Below are 18,613 nucleotides of genomic sequence, written 5' to 3' on the forward strand. Positions count from 1 at the left end.
TCCATGTTTTCTGTAAAAAAAAAGAAAATAATTAGATAGAAACCTGGTAGGGAAAACAACTCCACTTGTCAAGAGACATAACCCTACCAGATCACCCTACTTTTCTAGATAGTCCTTCTAAAATAATACAACTTGAATACAGATTTGATTCCTCAATTGCCTTCCAAACAAAAACACAAGCATGCATAACAAAATAGCAATACATGCATAACAAACACTGGACAGCATGGATCTTTGGCAAAGATAACTAGTTAAAGAAGACTCAGTAAACCAGCCTAGGTTTATCCAAACTGAGTCTATATAAAACATTAGTTTAGGACAGTGCATAAACCCTAATCCAAAATTTATAAAATTTTATCTAAATTCTATTTGTTTTTACACATGCACAATCACAGTTAAAGAAACAACATTAAGACATAAAAACATTTAATATTTCGGCAATAGGGGGTCATCTCTATGATGATTCTGAAAGGGACCGCACCAATAAAGATTCGCAAATACAGATCGTAATGGTCACCAATATGTTTACAATCAAATTTGGACCAGACTTTGTTTCCATGCGCGTAGTCATGCACGCGTCAAGAACGAATAAAACGCTTCTATAGGTGGCAGCTGAGTTTCAGCAAACTTGTCCTGATCGCTCATTTTCTTAAAGAGATACACGCCTTTTCTTGTTAACAAGTCACTGTTTGTAACACAATACCATCTAACGATTTTTAGCTTATGGGAAGAGAAGAATACAACTAAGTTCAACAAAATTGCTATGTATTGCATGTCCTCTCCAAAAGGATAACTTTAAATGGTGGAGATATGAGAATGGAGAGTACCAAAAATTGATATATAATGAACACATATCATAAAGAGTACATAAAGAGAGTGGATAGATGGCTTCAGAGAACACGGCAATGGGAATTCTAATAAAACATTATTTAAATCCATGAAAAAGCATTACCCTTGCCACAACGTTTAAAATAATACGTGTGCTGTAAATTACTCTCTATAGGTAAAGGCTAATGTTTCCAAGACCTGAAGTGGTAAATGACGACGACATTTACATTCATGACGTTATTCCGTTTGCCAAGTTTGGTCTATCCTGTCTTGAAAAGCAGAGAAAATGTTTTAATTGGTCTAGGCGAGAGACAAGGTGGAAAGCGAAGACAGGTCCACGAATTATAAAGAGGCATCCAGTGAAGAGACAGAAGAGCGAAGCAAAATAGATGTATCATTGACAACGAAATACTTCATCAATGATAATATTTTGAGCAGCTATACGACGTAATTGGATATTCGAAGGGGAAGAAGAGTTTAAAACTACCACCATAATTTGTTTTATTCAGCTTCTCATTCGAAAACAATGTAATTATAAATTCGTTGAATTGAATATTAAAGAAAACTAAGTATTACTGTTTCATCAGCTAGGCAGTTGGTTGGACAAAATATAGGGCATATATGCCGTATACTTTTCAACCTTCTATGACAGTTTATGTAAGGCTGCATCATTGATTCAAAAGAGTGATCAACAATTTTGTACATTTCCTCAGTTTTGCTCTCAGCGGCTTGTAATATTTTTCTTTATATCATAATGATATGTTACACAATTAGCGTTTTAGCACCACTAATTACCACCTCCAACAAAACTCTAAGAATCAATATTCAATATTCATAAAGTTCTGGACTTCCAGACTCCCCGTTGAAATCAGTCGTGGGGACAATGCACCGTTTTAGGAAAGAAAGCGTAAACATTGTGATAAATAATATCGGGGACGAAAACCTGGAAAGAACTTTACAGAAACACTTTTACTGAAAAAAGGACAATAAAAATGAACGAAACATAAAGTCTAGTTTTTCAATTAAACGTTTGCAAATATAAATTAAGTTCAATAAAAAATGTTTTATTATGTAACAAACATACCATATCATCAATTTTCATGGGGGACCAATTATCTTGGTTTTTATTTGTTGTCCCGAGCCACGAATTTAAATCCCCAACGAAAAATGAGCCAGGTAGGATGATGATCCCCACCCCCACCCCGTTTTCTTACAGTGATTCATTCCTAGAGATTAACACAGCTACTAATATTTGATAAATCAAGGACAATACTGTAATCTGGTAATTAAATATTAGCTTTTACATGTGTTTGTTTTATTTTTTATTTTAACCTTTTGAAACAAGAATTATAAATCATTTTATATTGTTTCAATGCACACGTTCGATAAGGTATCCGATAGCTGTAATTTTACACTCAGTGCCTTAAATTGATATGTGAGGTAGTAAGGATAGAAAGAAAATAGAGAAAAAGCATAAGGTATTCAAACAATAGTAATATTGGAAATGAAAAAAAAAAAGTAGTACAAAATAACAGTATATGAAAAGTCTAATACTTATTCAAATCGATCCTTCATTCGAGTACTAACTGTTATTGAAAGGTTTAAATCCTTCTGAAAGCACATTTCATTTTATCCATGCATTTTTAATCCAAAAGAAAAACAATCCTGTAAAATACTATAACTTTTTGAAACACTATTATTAATGAAATACTATGTATATACACTATTATTAATGAAATACTATGTATATACACTATTATTAATGAAATACTATGTATATACACTATTATTAATGAAATACTATGTATATACACTATTATTAATGAAATACTATGTATATACACTAATTACAAGACAGTATTAAAGCTCACACTTCACAGATTTTTGGACAAAGCCACTGTGTCAACATCAATCCAGTCTCATGGTACTCGCAAATGCTTCTCAGGTCTTTTCTATAAATAAAAAAAACCCACTGATAATTAGGTCCGATCTTTCACTCATTGTAGCGTGAGCTGCAATTATCCCTTCAACGTGAACTGGCTTGGTTAATGAGGTTGCAAGGATTTCTAATAGTGTGCACTGATTGTCACCAGTAACATCTTTTTTCGTAATGGCGTTCATGACCTTTTTAGCATACCGATCGTGGAAGTGTGACTTTAATTCTTCTTTGTACTCGTTATTTACTGTCAAGTCTAGAGGCTGAGGTCGGTACGTACAAGGGGCAGGCACAAACATAAGCTACCTGGTAAACAAGCGCTTGCGTTGTGTTCGCAGCTTCTGACGGGTTAGGAAGTCCAGGAACCGATGGGGGGGAGGGGTCTAAGTTGAATTTACCACTCTTAAGCCGCTGTGTTTACGCCATGATCATCAGAAAGTACTCATGGTGCAACTTGATGGCCAGTGGTTTAAGTAAGAGATCATTCATATGTACTTTAATAACCGACTGCCCTAGTGATTTGGGCTGTGTCGGCTTCCTTTGATGTTCAGCACCCAAACAAAAACATTGCGAAAGTGATTAATCTTGACAGGTGTTTCATTTGTGCTCATAGAGATGGAAGCATTGTTTTGGTGTTGTTGGCTTCGTCGGCTTCGACTAATGTTATTCACTTGGTCGAAAACACGGTATAAGTATTGAACTTGCCAGGTCTTTGATTTGTGCTCATACAGGGGGTAGTATTTATTCTTTTGTTTTCTTTATTTTGAGTATTTGTAGAGGTTAAACCATGAAATTAAATACCTACTAGTATGCAAACTTTGACAGGCAAAACCATGAATTTAAGTACCCAAGAAAATGCCCTTTTTTACAAAACCAAGAAAATTGAGCCCAACGAAAAAATGATACTACAGTAATCAATTTTCACAATCCAGATTAACCGATTTCAAAATTTTATATTACGTCATTGAGATTTGTCTTTGAAAATCTACTTGATTCCTGAATGTAAAGATCCTGATATTGAAAAATGGGCGCTTATTTTGTAGGTCCTTTGACTTGTTCCTGTCTGATCCGATTGCTCTTTGAACTTTATGGAGATGCATACCGTCCCGGTTTCCGAAGTCAATCACCTTTCCTAATCTGACAAAAGCTTTGATTTGTCTTGGCCTCACAAGACGTGCTGAAAGATGGTCAAAGTTGATCATCACCATCTTCCTGCGTTTATCGTTCAAATACAGGTCCCAGGCATACTTCCATTCTATATCCGTCCGCGGTCGACCCTCTTGGCAGAGATAGCTCTCAGACAATATAACCAGAAAACATCTTGTTTTTTGCAGTATATTCTTACATTCTTCCTCTGCGATGATGCCAGGCAAGCAGTCTCTCATTGGGAGATAAATACGATATTCAAAAGTCTGCAAATACGGCAAAAGAATCTGCTTGATCCACACACGCAGTTGGTCGTCTCCTTCATCCGAAGATATGTAAATGTCGTACTGAAATTCGCATATGGAAGCGTCATGTCTTCGAAACAATATGGTGAGTTCATACTTGAAGTTGTAAATAAGAAAAGAAGGCACACCGAAAAGAATTATAACGGAGGCAAGAGAGACGCATATAATCGCACTCGTAAAGGTCAATACCTGACACTCTTTGAGAAGCAAACTTTTCAAGTGAATTACTCTGACTCGTCCATGATTTTCCGTTTGACAGAATATAGAATCTGAACTAATCTGACGAAGGTCAAGCCAATCAGACAACCAAAGAGTCTCGCAGTCACAAAACAATACCACATTTTGTAGGTCCATGGAATGAAAAGGCAAATACTGTATCGTTTTCGGGAAATGGTAAATCAAATGTGTATTGTTTGCTAATGATACATTTGTCGCGTTTAGCAGCATCTTTATTGCCTCGTCATCTACTTTTTGAAAAGAATTATTGCTAGCCTTTAGGACTGAAATATTTCCGAAGTAATTTCTAGAATCAAGAACAGATATTTCATTATCACACACGTTCAACTCATATGCAAATGATGTATTTGGCAAGATTTGTGGCAGCTCTATCAGACCTTTTCCTTGGCAGTCAACTAAAAACCTTGATTTGCTCGGTTGCTCGACACATTTGCAATTGACTGGACATCCTTCGTGTGCTTCTCTGGTACAAACAAATAGGTCCAATTTGTTCTTTTTCACTAAATCTATTATAAGTTCTCCCTCTAGATTCGCCGGACTCGCACATTTGACATCGAAATAATCCACCCAAACTTTATGAATGACTTCCTCCGCAACTTCTAAGAATGGCTCCATTTCGCAATCACAGGAAAAATTGGCATTACGAAAGTCGAATCCAAAGTCGAACAGTCTCCCTAGCATAGCCAAGTTTTGTACACCTAGTTTTCTGAAATCAGGCCATGTTTGAAATGGATTGTCGGACATATAAACCATGCCAGGACCATAGGTTTGGCTGAGATTCAATTCTTTGTTCAGTTCATTTGTTAGCTGTGTCATTTGATTATGACTGAAATCTCTTTCACAGAATGGCCCACTCATAACAATATTTGTGATGTCTAATGATGTCAACTCATTGTAACTCGCATTCATGTACTGGATGTTTAATTCGGGAGAAGCCAGCGAAAATGGATCAAGATGTTTGATTCTATTTTTCGAGATGTCAAGAAACACAAGTTTTTCCAGCTGAATGAATGTTTTGTCATTAATTGTGGTCAAACGATTCTGGTTCAAGTCAAGTTCCTCAAGATTTAGTAAGCACGAAATGTTACCAAGTAACCGTATATTATTTTGTGAGATATCTATTCGAATTATATTCAGAAAGTTACAAATATTGATCGGTAAATATCCCATGACACCGTTTTCATGAACCAGACGAAAATATTGTTCCGACTGAAAGCTGTTATTGGATGTTAGGGCAAATGTCGCTCCATCTTTGCTGGTATATTCCAAATACAGATCACTGAGAATATTTACATTCGGAGTTACTTTGCATCCAAAGTGTGAGGGTATCAACGACAGAATCCAAATGCATAACAATTCAAACGATGCACGATCCATTTTTCAGGATGTTGTTAATCGAAGTTATTCCAAGCTGCTTGAATGTAAATTGAATGCGTCTTGTCCCATATTTTCCTCACGAGTAAACAGGAATGAATGTTTGCTCTTATCAATTATTTGTCTAGCAAGACCAACATTTTGACAGTAAATCGATAAAATACGTAATTTTACATTCAAAGCCTATGATAAGTAAATACAAGTAAGCCATTATTGCAAACATTGACTCTTATCTATTTATCTTTATCTTGTGATATTTTTAGTTGTACTGAAGACGCCTTATTAAATGCATTTAAAAGAGAGAGGATTAACGTGTAATAAAAACAACAGACTGATTAAATCGCGACAAGCATCGACTACAATTATAATCTGCCGTCAAATACAGCTACAACCGGTCAGGGTCAACGTCTCTCGATTAGAATCACATGTATATGCAACGATGATAGAAAACTTAGTAAGTTAAGAAATTATGCATCAACAGACAGGTTCCGTCTCCTTGGAACTTAGATCGTAGAACACAAACTGAAGTTTAATGTACCAGAACTTTGACAGTCCTTACCTATAATTACGATTAAGTTAGAAACACAGATCTTACTGATTGGTCATTTGAGACTTTTTCCTTTCATTTATGAAATGGATGGAAATTGGCTGGGCCAATTATTATTAACTTAGTACTATGAAAAGTAGATAAGTACCTTTGATGGCATGGTCTCTGTCTTTGAACAATAAAGTAAAAAAATGATTGACTAATTTAAATACCAGTTCACTCATTATTTATATACTCACTGCTGTGCCACTTTACTCACTCGTGGATAGAAAAATACAAATAAAAACATCATAAAATAACCTTATTATGTTCATGTCTGCCGCATAAAATAACACAGGAGGACACTATCATACCTGGACGAAGTCCAGAACTATGGGATGTTCTTGAATCCTCATTTAATCATTTACTTCACTTTTAAAACACACGATAGCATCCTTTTATCAGAATTTATATAGAACCTTAAATATAGTAATAAAATGCTACAGACGTGACAATGTACAACGACAAAAGTAGAGCTCAGAAATACACCATAGAAATAATGGTAAGACTGTTCATCTGCAGTTTGATGAAGACATATCTCTTCTCTATCTGTCCTCTCTCTCTCTCTCTCTGTATTTAATGTAACTGTTATGCTGATTACATAGATTAAATTTTGTCCATAAGTCGACGAAAACCAGTTAATTTGATTAGCAATGTCTGTAAGCTCCCTCTGTACTTTGAATGATTTGAAAATTATTAATAAGCACATACATTTTGTCTTAACGTGGGGAGCAGGGGCGCTCACACAGTGTGGCAAGGGGGATGCACCCCGCCCCCGATTTTACTTCTAAACATTATTTGGTCTACATCCGTAAAACATTATGGCTGACCACTTCATATTTGCCCCCACCCATTCCGAAAATATTTCTGGTGGGGAGGAATCCGGTCACTCTATCAATGAAGCTTATTTGACAAGGTGATGATCGGTGTCATCATTTGGGATTTTTTGGTGCCACAGAAAACAAAGTATATTCAAGCGGAAGAAAATATACACAGCAGATTGAAGACTTGATATAAAATCTTCACTTTCTCAGAGTGTTATATGTTCACCAATATTATGTGTAGCAGTACATGGGACATTGAATGAAATATATTAGTCATATCTAAAGGGTCTTCAAATAAAATCATGTCTGCCCCAAATTAAATAAATGACAATGTCGGTAAGGTTATCTCTTAACCAAAGATTGTTATGCAATGAAATTGTATTACTGAGAATATATTTTGCATAATTATTATCAGTACCAAGATACGTTCGTCATTATTAACATTCTCATTCTCTCTCTCTCTCTCTCTCTCTCTCGTATTAGAATGACTGCACATAGGCTTTCTTTCCTCATGTGTTTTGATATATTGTTACAGAAAATGGTGGAGATCACTGTTTAGATTGTAAGTAGTGTGTACTCTGTTTGACAGGGTGATGATAAGAGGGCTAAAATCTGATTACCCAGTTTTAGTCCACCAACTTACTTTTGTCAAGGACTGCTTGGCAACTTCGCGCGCCTGCGCAAGTTCCGTTTTTGCTTCTCATTATAAAGAAGTTTCATATAAAGATCTTTGTAAGGATGGAGGCACCACATATTATGACCCAGATTATGACTTGTCTATCTGGAATCACTGTTTTCTTACTGTCCTAAATAAACACGCCCCCATACGCATCAAATAAATTAAACGATCAAAGCAACCAGAATGGTATACTAATGAAATCGCAGAGGCACAACGCAAACGAAACTACTACCATACATATAAAGACTTTACAAACTATCGTTTGTGGCGGAACAAAGTCAAATCAACCATTGTAAAACACAAACGCTCATTTTTCAAAGAAGCCACCACATCAAACTCCGATAATAGATCCATCTGGAATCACTTACGAAATCTAACTTCAACGAAACCTGCGCCTCTAGCTCCATGTGAAATTATAGTTGATGGCACTAATTATACTGATGAGCTCGATATTGCAAACCAGCTGAACCATTTTTTTACTAATATCTCCCAACGCTTGACAGGTCTAATAATACAGAGCCTAATTTAGACAAACTAGGGTACCCGATCATGTTAGTTTCAACATTCCCTTAATAACAATAAATGACACTTTTGAAATTCTAAATAAACTTGACACAAACAAATTAGCTGGTCTAGACGGAATTCACCCCAAAGCTCTGAAAATGTCGGCTTTATCAATCTCGTTGAAAGAAATAATTAACTGTAGTATCACTTCCTGTAAATTCTCGGAATCATTGAAGTTAGCAAAAGTATTCGCAATTTATAAGGGAAATGAAAAGAATGACCCATCCAACTATCGACCCATATCTGTTCTATCCGTACTTTCAAAAATTATTGAAAAACATGTCAGCAAGCATATATTCAGATATCTTGGCAAGTACCAACTCCTCCATAGATCACAATCAAGTTTTCGAAAGAATCGTTCATGTCAAACTGCACTGACAAAACGTATAGACCAATGGCTACTAGCAGCAGAATCAGGCGAACTTACTGGCGCAATCTTCATTGATTTTAAAAAAGCATTCGATTTTGTTGACCATTCGGTGCTTATTAAAAACCTTTAAGCCTACAAGTTTTCTCCAAACTCAGTTGCCTTGTTCACATCGTATCTCACCAACAGACACCAGGTTGTTTTCACGGGTAAATATACTTGCGAGCCAAGTCATATCTTAGGTGGTGTTCCTCAAGGATCTATATTAGGGCCTCTTCTTTTTCTACTATTTATCAATGACTTAGCCTTGTATCCAGCGCACGCTAACAAAGATCTTTTCGCTGACGATTCTACATTGCATTTATCTGGTAAATTTCTAGACTCCTTTAAAAATAAACTTCAAATCGACCTCAACAATATGTCAGTTTGGTGTCATCAAAACAAAATGCATATTAACATCTCTAAAACGAAATGTATGACAACTGGATCAAGGCAGCGTCTATCTGCTAACATGGATTTACATCTAACTCAAAATGGCTTAGACGTATCTATTGTCAAAAATCAAAAACTTCTTGGTATCTACATTGATCAACACCTCAGCTGGAATGCGCATGTCGATCACTTATGGGCAATGGTAGTCATAAGAATAACTATTAAAATTGCTTTCGAAATTTCTACCTCCACAATCACTTGAAATTTATTTTTCGGGTTATATACTACCACTGATAGATTACGGCTGTACCATATGGGGAAACACATCAAATTATAATCTGTCCAGAATTGATAGACTCCAGAAAAGGGTAGCCCGAATAATACTGAAACTTCCTGTTATGACTCCCTCAAATGTTTTGTTTTCATGTCTGCAATGGCTACCTATACAAAAACGCATTCTTTATTTTAAAGGAATCATGACACACAAGTCTTTAAACGGTCTTTCTCCAGATTATATCTCTAACATAATTAAACTAAGATCATCGAATATTGAGCGTAATCTCCGATCGACGACTAACAACGATCTCCAGATTCCTTGGTCGAAAACCAATCATTACGAAAGCTTATTTACTGTATCAGCACCTACTGTATGGAATTCCTTACCAATGAGGATACGTAATTCAACTTCCCTTGCTTCTTTTAAAATATCATTAAAGAAATTCTTTCTAGACCAGCTGGAATGACATATTAAAAGCTCTGAATAGAAAACTTTATAATCGTATCCATAATTGATATATCCAGATCTTATTCGATATATATATATATATATATATATATATATATATATATATATATATATATATATATATATATATAGTAAGACTTATGCTGAAATGTATGTACCTGTGTATTGAATATTGTTCATATTTGTATGTTTCCCAGTATAGTCACAGATAGTCATTCATGCTAAATATGTACGAATGAGTGTGCGACGATATGTGCATGATCTTCTATTTTTATTTTATGTATTTTTTTCTTTCTTATTTTGTTTTATATATATATATATATATATATATATATATATATATATATATATATATATATATATATATATATATATATATTTATTTATTTATTTATTTATTTATTTTTTAAACATAGGCGATTACAAAAACTGAGGACCACACGGCAAATGAGTCAGCCATGACCAAATGTGTTATCCTCGTTAAAAATAGTTTATTATTATTCTTATTATTATTATTATTATTATTATTATTATTATTATTATTATTATATAAAGAAGTTTGCACATTATATAAGGACGAAAGCACCGCATACAAAGAAGTTTACATATCATATAAGGACGAAGGCACCGCATATAAAGAAGTTTGCACATCATATAAGGACATAAGCAACGCATATAAAGGAGTTTGCACATTATATAAGTACAAATGCACCGCATATAAAGAAGTTTGCACATCATATAAGGACGAAATCACAGCATATAAAGAAGTTTGCACATTATATAAGTACAAATGCACGGCATATAAAGAAGTTTGCACATCATATAAGGACATAAGCAACGCATATAAAGAAGTTTGCACATCATATAAGTACAAATGCACAGCGTATAAAGAAGTTTGCACATCATATAAGGACATAAGCAACGCATATAAAGAAGTTTGCACATAATATAAGGACATAAGCAACGCATATGAAGAAGTTTGCACATCATATAAGTACAAATGCACCGCATATAAAGAAGTTTGCAGATCTTATAAGGACGAAAGCACCGCATATAAAGAAGTTTGCACATCATGTAAGTACAAATGCACAGCAATATAAAGAAGTTTGCACATCGTATAAGTGCAAAAGTACATCATATAAAGAGGTTTCCACGTCATATAATAAAAGTTATCATCTTAAGACAGCTCTGGCGTTCCATACGTACACACGTCAAGGGTGGAAATTGTAGGCCAAAGTTTCCAGACAACCAAGCACTTCTGCGGTGTACCTAATCGCGCTTAAGACATAGCACACACTTAACACAAACGTTAAGATAAAAGTATTTACATTATGATAGAAGAAATCTACTCAAATTTTACAGGCTTCTGTGGGGTAGGTAAGGTCTTTCTCCACCATTTATACTGGCCGCCTTGTATAGACTATTGTGCGTTGAAAAATAGCGTTAAACCCCATACCAACAACAATATTAGACGACGGATACTAAGTAATCTTTCACTTCGATATGAAATTCAGATCAAAAGGAATTCAGCTAAAGTAGGTCATAAACTAAGATATAGGGAAATCCCTTGATCAGCTAGGAAGCGATAGGACATTTTCTTTACGTCACAAATGGCATCAATGCCAAAGTTATGTTCTACGTTCTGTGACTGAACTGATCTCGGTCTTGATCAGATATTCAAAAGTGATATAAGCATATAAGATAATTTAACTTCCTAATTACAGGCAGGTGTTAAAGATTATAGTAATAAATTAGTAGCAATTATTGATACCTAAATGACCGTGAGACTAGTCAATAATATCGAGGAGCATTATCAACAATTTACTTGGTCACATACAACGCCTGGGCAAATATAAAATTTGGTCTGGATGTAAACATTTTTATTTGATGAAGGATATAGCGTTATACCTAATTAATAAGAAGGGAATCAATTATAAACATCAGATTTTTTTTATCAAGCCAGGCGTACATTTTGAATTACGAGCATATGATAAGAACTTCAGTTCATGCATGCCTGGAAGGCAGTTATCGTGTGAATTTGTCTTTGTTTGTGACCCATTTAATTAAATAAGAAGTCGTTACAGAAATAGTTCTGAGAAATCCTATTAAAAATTCAAAGTGATTCTTGAATCGATACAGCTGGTAAAGTGACTTCATTTTCGATACGAAATAAATGTGCCAATATCGCAGACACTCTATTGACAACCTATTCGGAATGAAACAAACTAAACTGAAACTTAACAAAATCACTTATAGCCATGGTTTCCCTGATGGAGTAAAATAAAACTCATTCCATAAAGCATAGCGAGGATTCGAGATTTGTATTTTCAAAGTTCGATTGTTGTTGTTGTTGTAGGGTTTAACACCATTTTTCAGCACACGATAGGCTATACATTGTAGCCAGTATTAATGGTGGAGGAAGAACCCGGGTAAACCCCGGAAAGAACCATCGACCCAAGAGAAGTTACTAGCAAGCTTTCTCACATACCCACATTAGCCGAATCCGAGACTCGAACCCACGCAAACAGAGGTGAGATGTCAGTGATCCGTAACGGAGAGCGCTTTAGACCACTCGGCCACTCTGGGCCTCTTCAAAGTAACTTGCTTTATTGAGATGCTACCTACCCCACAGAGGCCTGTAAAATTGCTTAAAACTGACGTGTGAATAATACGCTATCTATCTATATATATATATATATATATATATATATATATATATATATATATATATATATATATATATATATATATATATATATATATATATATATATATATATATTATGGAGAACTATTGACTAAAGCAACTCCCAATCAACACGTGTAATTTATACGCTCCGTATACAGTGGGTGACACACATCTTCATCATTCAGATTTCTTAGGTTTCTGAATGCAAATTTCGAAATTCCAGAAGTCCTGGCGTAATGTATACCCGTACAACTATCACAGTTGTATGTGTCTAGTTTGAACGGTGTATGAGCAATTGCATTACATTAGGGACTGACCATCTAACTTTCGGGAGGAAACGTGACTGTGATACATTTTTGACAAAATTTTGTGGCTCGCAAACAGCTTGAAAAAATATAAAACACATTATTTCCATTACATTAGTTTAAAAAAAATTGATAATCTTTCAGGTGAAAGAAAAAACTGTACTGCTCTATATCTGCCGTTAAAAAATGCGTTGACAGGTCTGAGTCTGTGCAGTTTGTTAGGAATAATCGGAAGAGAAATACCATGGAGCCTGATCTTCGGGTGCAATTATTATAATACTGACACTGTGGAGATCACTGCATAGAGACCCATACAATTGTTTGTAAATAAAGTAAATCAATTGTTTTTAATATCATCAAACTCAAAATTTCGCAGTTAAGACTTGTAATAATCATGAGAAAATACTATGTTCAATGTCCTTTGTAAGAATTGGAATCTTCAGCGTCTACCAGATTAACATACACAGATTCGACAGATAAGAACCACAAGATCAACCTATTTGTCTAATGTTACATTGATATTTCATGCATGTAATACTATCTTCACATATCATAAATCTCATCTCATTTTAAAACAAAAACGTACGTAATGAAGTGCGTCGTGTTCTTCGATTTAATATTAGATTCAGTATAATCGACACCTCTTTTTAACACTGATCAACTGACACTGCTGTCGATATAGTTTTGTCTTTACAAGTGGGAAGTTGTCGGTGATTGCTTCCAAATAATGTATTGTTCCTGATTTACAGTTAGGATTTAAATAACTGAATCAGCATCACAATGACTCACATATCCCAAACAACTTATCGAGCATAATGGGCAACTTGATTTGCACTTATGTTTTCTATCTTTAAGCTAACCGCCAATACATATTGTTTTCGATAACCTATTATATTGTAAATTTCTTTTAAAGAAAAGAAGAAAATATAATCTAAAAGACAGAAAGATGAATAAGTCGATAGATTAATGCACATACATACATACATAAGTGCGTGCGTGCGTGCGTGCATACATACATACCTTGTTGTCCAGCAAAGAGTGGCCAATGCAAAAAAGAAAACCTGGTTTTACAAGATTGCCCATATCTGATTTTGGTTCTCCTGTGCAACTGGGCAATGAAGTCTTCTATCCTTACACACATACACACCCACGCACCTCCCGACCCACCTTCCCCACACGCACTTTGAGTCCTCTAACTGTGCATTTGCCTTCTCTTACATTCAAGCTAAAGTACAGCAGACTTCAGTTTAAAATTAAGTACTGCAAACTTCAAGTCAAAATTTTGTACAGTAGACGTTAATGTAATATTAAGTACAGCAGACTTCAGTGTAAAATTAAGTGCAGTAGACTTCACGCTAAACTGAGGTACCCGTTTAAAAGGAAGCACGCCTAAAGTACATACCTGAAGCTCCATTTGATTATTTTTTGTCTTAAACATCAAATGCTTTGAAAATTTGTCTTTTTACAAAATTTGAATTGGAGCGTATTGCTAACAAAGCAAAATAAATCACGTTTTAATACAGTGCAGAAATTACGATAAAGTATTAATAATCCTATTATTGGGGTAGCTCTCTAATCATTCGAAAATTTAAAAACAGGACGCTCACTAACCACCTGAAAAAGAGGCCGCATTGTTTAAGTTAGATCGCTTGTTTTCAAGGACTGATTGTTCCAGGAAGCACAAGTCTGAAACAAATTATACCCACGAGAATACCACAAGATGTGTTCTGACGAAAGAGCCTGCTTCCCCGGTTCCATGGCCATATAAACAGATTTAAACTTTATTTAAGTGTTTTGCGTTCTTTTTAATATTTATATACAATTAGAAGCTGCTCAGATTTCAGCCAAACACACGAATATATCGGACAATTCTAAAGAAACTGCACATAAACCTGAACCAAAGGAAAACAAGTAAGGGAGCCATTATTTTTCTTTGGAGAATCAGCTTTCGGAACATAATTTTTAACGTTCTGCGCTGAAAGGTCTCGTACATAATTTCGGCATGTTATACACCCTCTTCGTGTTTAATATTAATATAGGCCGGGACTTGTAGGGGCATAGTTGACTCTGTGGATTACTGAGTAAGGGATTTTAATGACAGATGGAGGTAGGCGGTTCTGAACAAAGGTTATTGTGCAGAAAATATTTTTTATATCAGAATCGATTAAACTTTTATTAACCTACTTTCAAGCCATCTACACATATTGATCAATAGCCCTTTTCTTATTCAACGTGCAAGTCAAACCTGGTCAATATGCATGGTCAAGCAATTATTTTTTGTAAAAAAATCCATATTTTTTCTTTCTGTCGCAGTGACTTTGCCCCCTCATTCTTTGCCCCAGTTCGATAATATTCTTCCCTGGCCTTCTACAAAACATACATAACGTTTCCCTACGTAAATGATGCGTAACTAGTGTTATTGTACGGATTTTGTGTGTGTGTGGTGACAGTGGCTTTAACCTTTGACCCTTTGACTATGATATCAAAGGAAATTAAAGCTATACAAAACGTGTAGTCTGGGTGTGTGATGCAGAATTAGTGTTATGGTGTACAAATCCTATTTCCTTTTTCAGTCAGTGTAGACAGTATTATTTGACCTTTTACTCCAAAATGGCCTGTCCTTTACATAAGACCTCAAGCCGTCCACAAAGCTTGGTAACTGTAGATGACGGAAACCTAAAATTATCGTGCTGAAAAAGACATATTAAGTAATAGACAGACGAACAAACATTATCATAGCATTATATGCTGCGCCAAATGTAAGCGTTTACAACTGTTCCGTTTACAGACCCCTCACTGCAGTTATTCCAAGGTGTGTGTGTCCTGAATATGATGCCCTAATTTGATCATCTACCCAGCTTTTGACATACTGTACCATTCACCTATGATTTGTTGTAGTTTTGTTCGAACTAATACTAATACAAAAGAAAACTTCATGAATAGAATACTGCATTGTTTTTTGGTCTTTTTGTCAATCTTACTATATTGGACTCATAAAATATATAAATTGAAATATGATTTGAAAGAATGCATTATAGGAGCATATATTTAAAAAATGTATGTGGTATGTTTTAAAGTCCGGTGAGCACGTTGATTTTGGTTTACATTTTTGTGTATACTGTATTTTCCAGTCCAGAGTTTAGACATACATCTGATCAATGATCGTTTCTATCTTTCCTCTATGAACTTGAAATGTGAGTAGACAAGATAATCAATTTGCCTACCACAGTATAAAAACTGTCCTTACAGACTTGTTTTGTTTGCATTGGTTTTAACGACACTTCTAACACATTACTGTTTATATTTCATGCTAACAAATGGGAGTTTAGTGCCTTTCCACATTACAAACCAAATCAGCTCAACACAGACTTGTCTGGGCAGATATTTAATCCAGTACCTATCGATTAGGAACGTGACACTCGGCCACTTTAGTTACCTAGGTTCTCTGACATAAAAAATAGTATCTTCAAATCAAAGAGCTTAAAAGAGGACCCTTATATCTCATGAACATAAGAATCTTATTAAATATATTACTCTTTCTAACTTCACACACAAGAAAGATTCCTGTGCTAGCCTTATATCGCAGGAAACTGCTCTGATTCAAAGCATGACAGAGATTTATTTTCCTGCTATTACACAAGATGGGTCCACACATGTTTATAAAAATCTAATTAAAGTCTCAAGAGCTGACTTACTATTCGGTATTTCATGCCCAAAGGCCGCCGTTACGTGAGGAAAGTCGTATATACCAAAACCATATGAATAATAATAAATCTTGAAAAAATATTGATCTTAAACATCGTTGGGTGATATTAAAACCTAATAATATGGACGTTTCATTGCATTATGAGTAATGTAATTTCTACTTCGAACTGAGAACCATTGCCATTGTTCACATGTGTACGAATTAATCCAATGTTGATCAGCGGGATCCGTTTGTCAACAGATTTCAGTCAAAAGCTTGATCACATCATAATATAGCGATCTTTACTTTTATATGACGCCGTACTCTGCAGAATATTTACCAGTATTTTTTCTTTAAATGCATAAAAAACTGATGTACATCATTTCTTGCAAGTCTGTGTCGTATGCTAATGGAAATTCACAACAGCTGGGTTTGTCGTCAGCCCATGATCGCTCCTTCAAAGTATTCCAGCGCCCAAATTGACTACTAATATTCTCCCGAGCATTATTTTTATCTAATGCACGCTTTCTCTTCTACAATTCGCTTAAGAACGGTGTGCCTGCATCTCTTCATTTCGTGTCAAATCAATTTGACAACTGTATCACATCACTACATTTGGGGCACTTTCTAAAAAAGAAAACAAGCGAATTACGAGCGACTTCGGCGACTGAATTAAGAGGTGGAACTTCTTAGCTCTAAACTAAATATTTGAAAGTTATATAAAGTTAATATATTGATTATTTCCAATAACTGTTTATGTCAATAGCTTTTTTCCTTTATTCCAAACTTTAGGTAGATTGAAAGATTGGTGAAATGGTGAAAAACGAAGGTATTTGGGTTTCAACTGAATAAACAGTAGATACATTTGTGTGTTGGAAATATTTTATATTAAACTGTCTAAACAGTAGATACGTTTGTGATTATTGGCTTGTTCTTATTTTCACGAGTTAATATTTTGGATACTAAAGTGAAAATGTCAACGATATGGTAAGATTCGATACGTAGCACATATCCATTTTACTGTACATTGTAGGTGTATAATATGCATTTTTTAATAATACATCATAACAAATCCTTTCTCTGAATTCTAAAACATTATTTTTTTTTAAACATTGAGGCCAGGGAATATATATCAAGCCTATGATTACGCATGACATAAAAAACATGTAACAACTATTCACGCCGTAACAACCACCGAAAATTAATGCTGTTTCCAGTTCGCATTTAAACGACTGATAACAATACATGAGCTATCAGGAGAAAGTAAATTTTGCTTTCATTTTAAGGTTGACTCGAAAACAGTAAATTAACTATCAGGTGGCAAGAAAGCTCGCTTTCACATCAAGGTGTACTCGGCAACAGTAAATGCGCAATCAGGAGGCAGCAAAGCTCTCTTCACAACTAGACTATACAAAAATCCATGATTTTAGGAGACAGGAAAGATCGTTTTCACATTAAGGTTACTCGATATAGCAACGTTCATCTTCACATTAAGGCGACTGGACAACAATTCATGAGCTATTTCGTGACAGGAAAGCTCCCCTTCGCGTTAAGGTGGACTCTACAAAACAAAGGAACTATTAGGAGGCAGAAAGCTCATTTTCGTATTAAGATAGACTGGACACAATAGATGAGCTATTAGGATACAGTAAAGCTCGCTTTCTTAATAAGATGACTAGATACTACAATAAATGAGCATTACGTTCATTGTTACATCAACCGTCGTAAAACAATTAATAAGTAACATAATAGTGAAACAATTTTATAACAAAATAAAGGAATCCATTCATAAATGTGTGATTTCTCTTCACTGAAAAAGCAAATAGCAGTAGTTATAACGGTCTTAGTTAAATTTATTATGCATCTTAACATATGTACATACGATATGAAATGTAGTCGCGTCAATGAGGAC

At 34.9% G+C, this 18,613-nt stretch overlaps 1 protein-coding gene across 1 annotated transcript; it reads right to left on the reverse strand.

Annotated features, from left to right (window-relative positions):
* Positions 1–2,700: 2,700 nt before the first annotated feature.
* Positions 2,701–5,892, reverse strand: LOC149801760 (uncharacterized). Its single transcript, XM_089954347.1, has one exon. The coding sequence runs from the start codon at positions 5,827–5,829 to the stop codon at positions 3,721–3,723; it is 2,109 nt and encodes a 702-aa protein (XP_089810473.1). The 5' UTR covers positions 5,830–5,892; the 3' UTR covers positions 2,701–3,720.
* Between the last annotated feature and the right edge of the window lie 12,721 nt (positions 5,893–18,613).

The sequence above is a fragment of the Sinohyriopsis cumingii genome, chromosome 4, assembly GCF_028554795.1.
Source record: "Sinohyriopsis cumingii isolate HCF-2022 chromosome 4, ASM2855479v2, whole genome shotgun sequence".
NCBI classification, from domain to species: Eukaryota; Metazoa; Mollusca; class Bivalvia; order Unionida; family Unionidae; genus Sinohyriopsis; species Sinohyriopsis cumingii.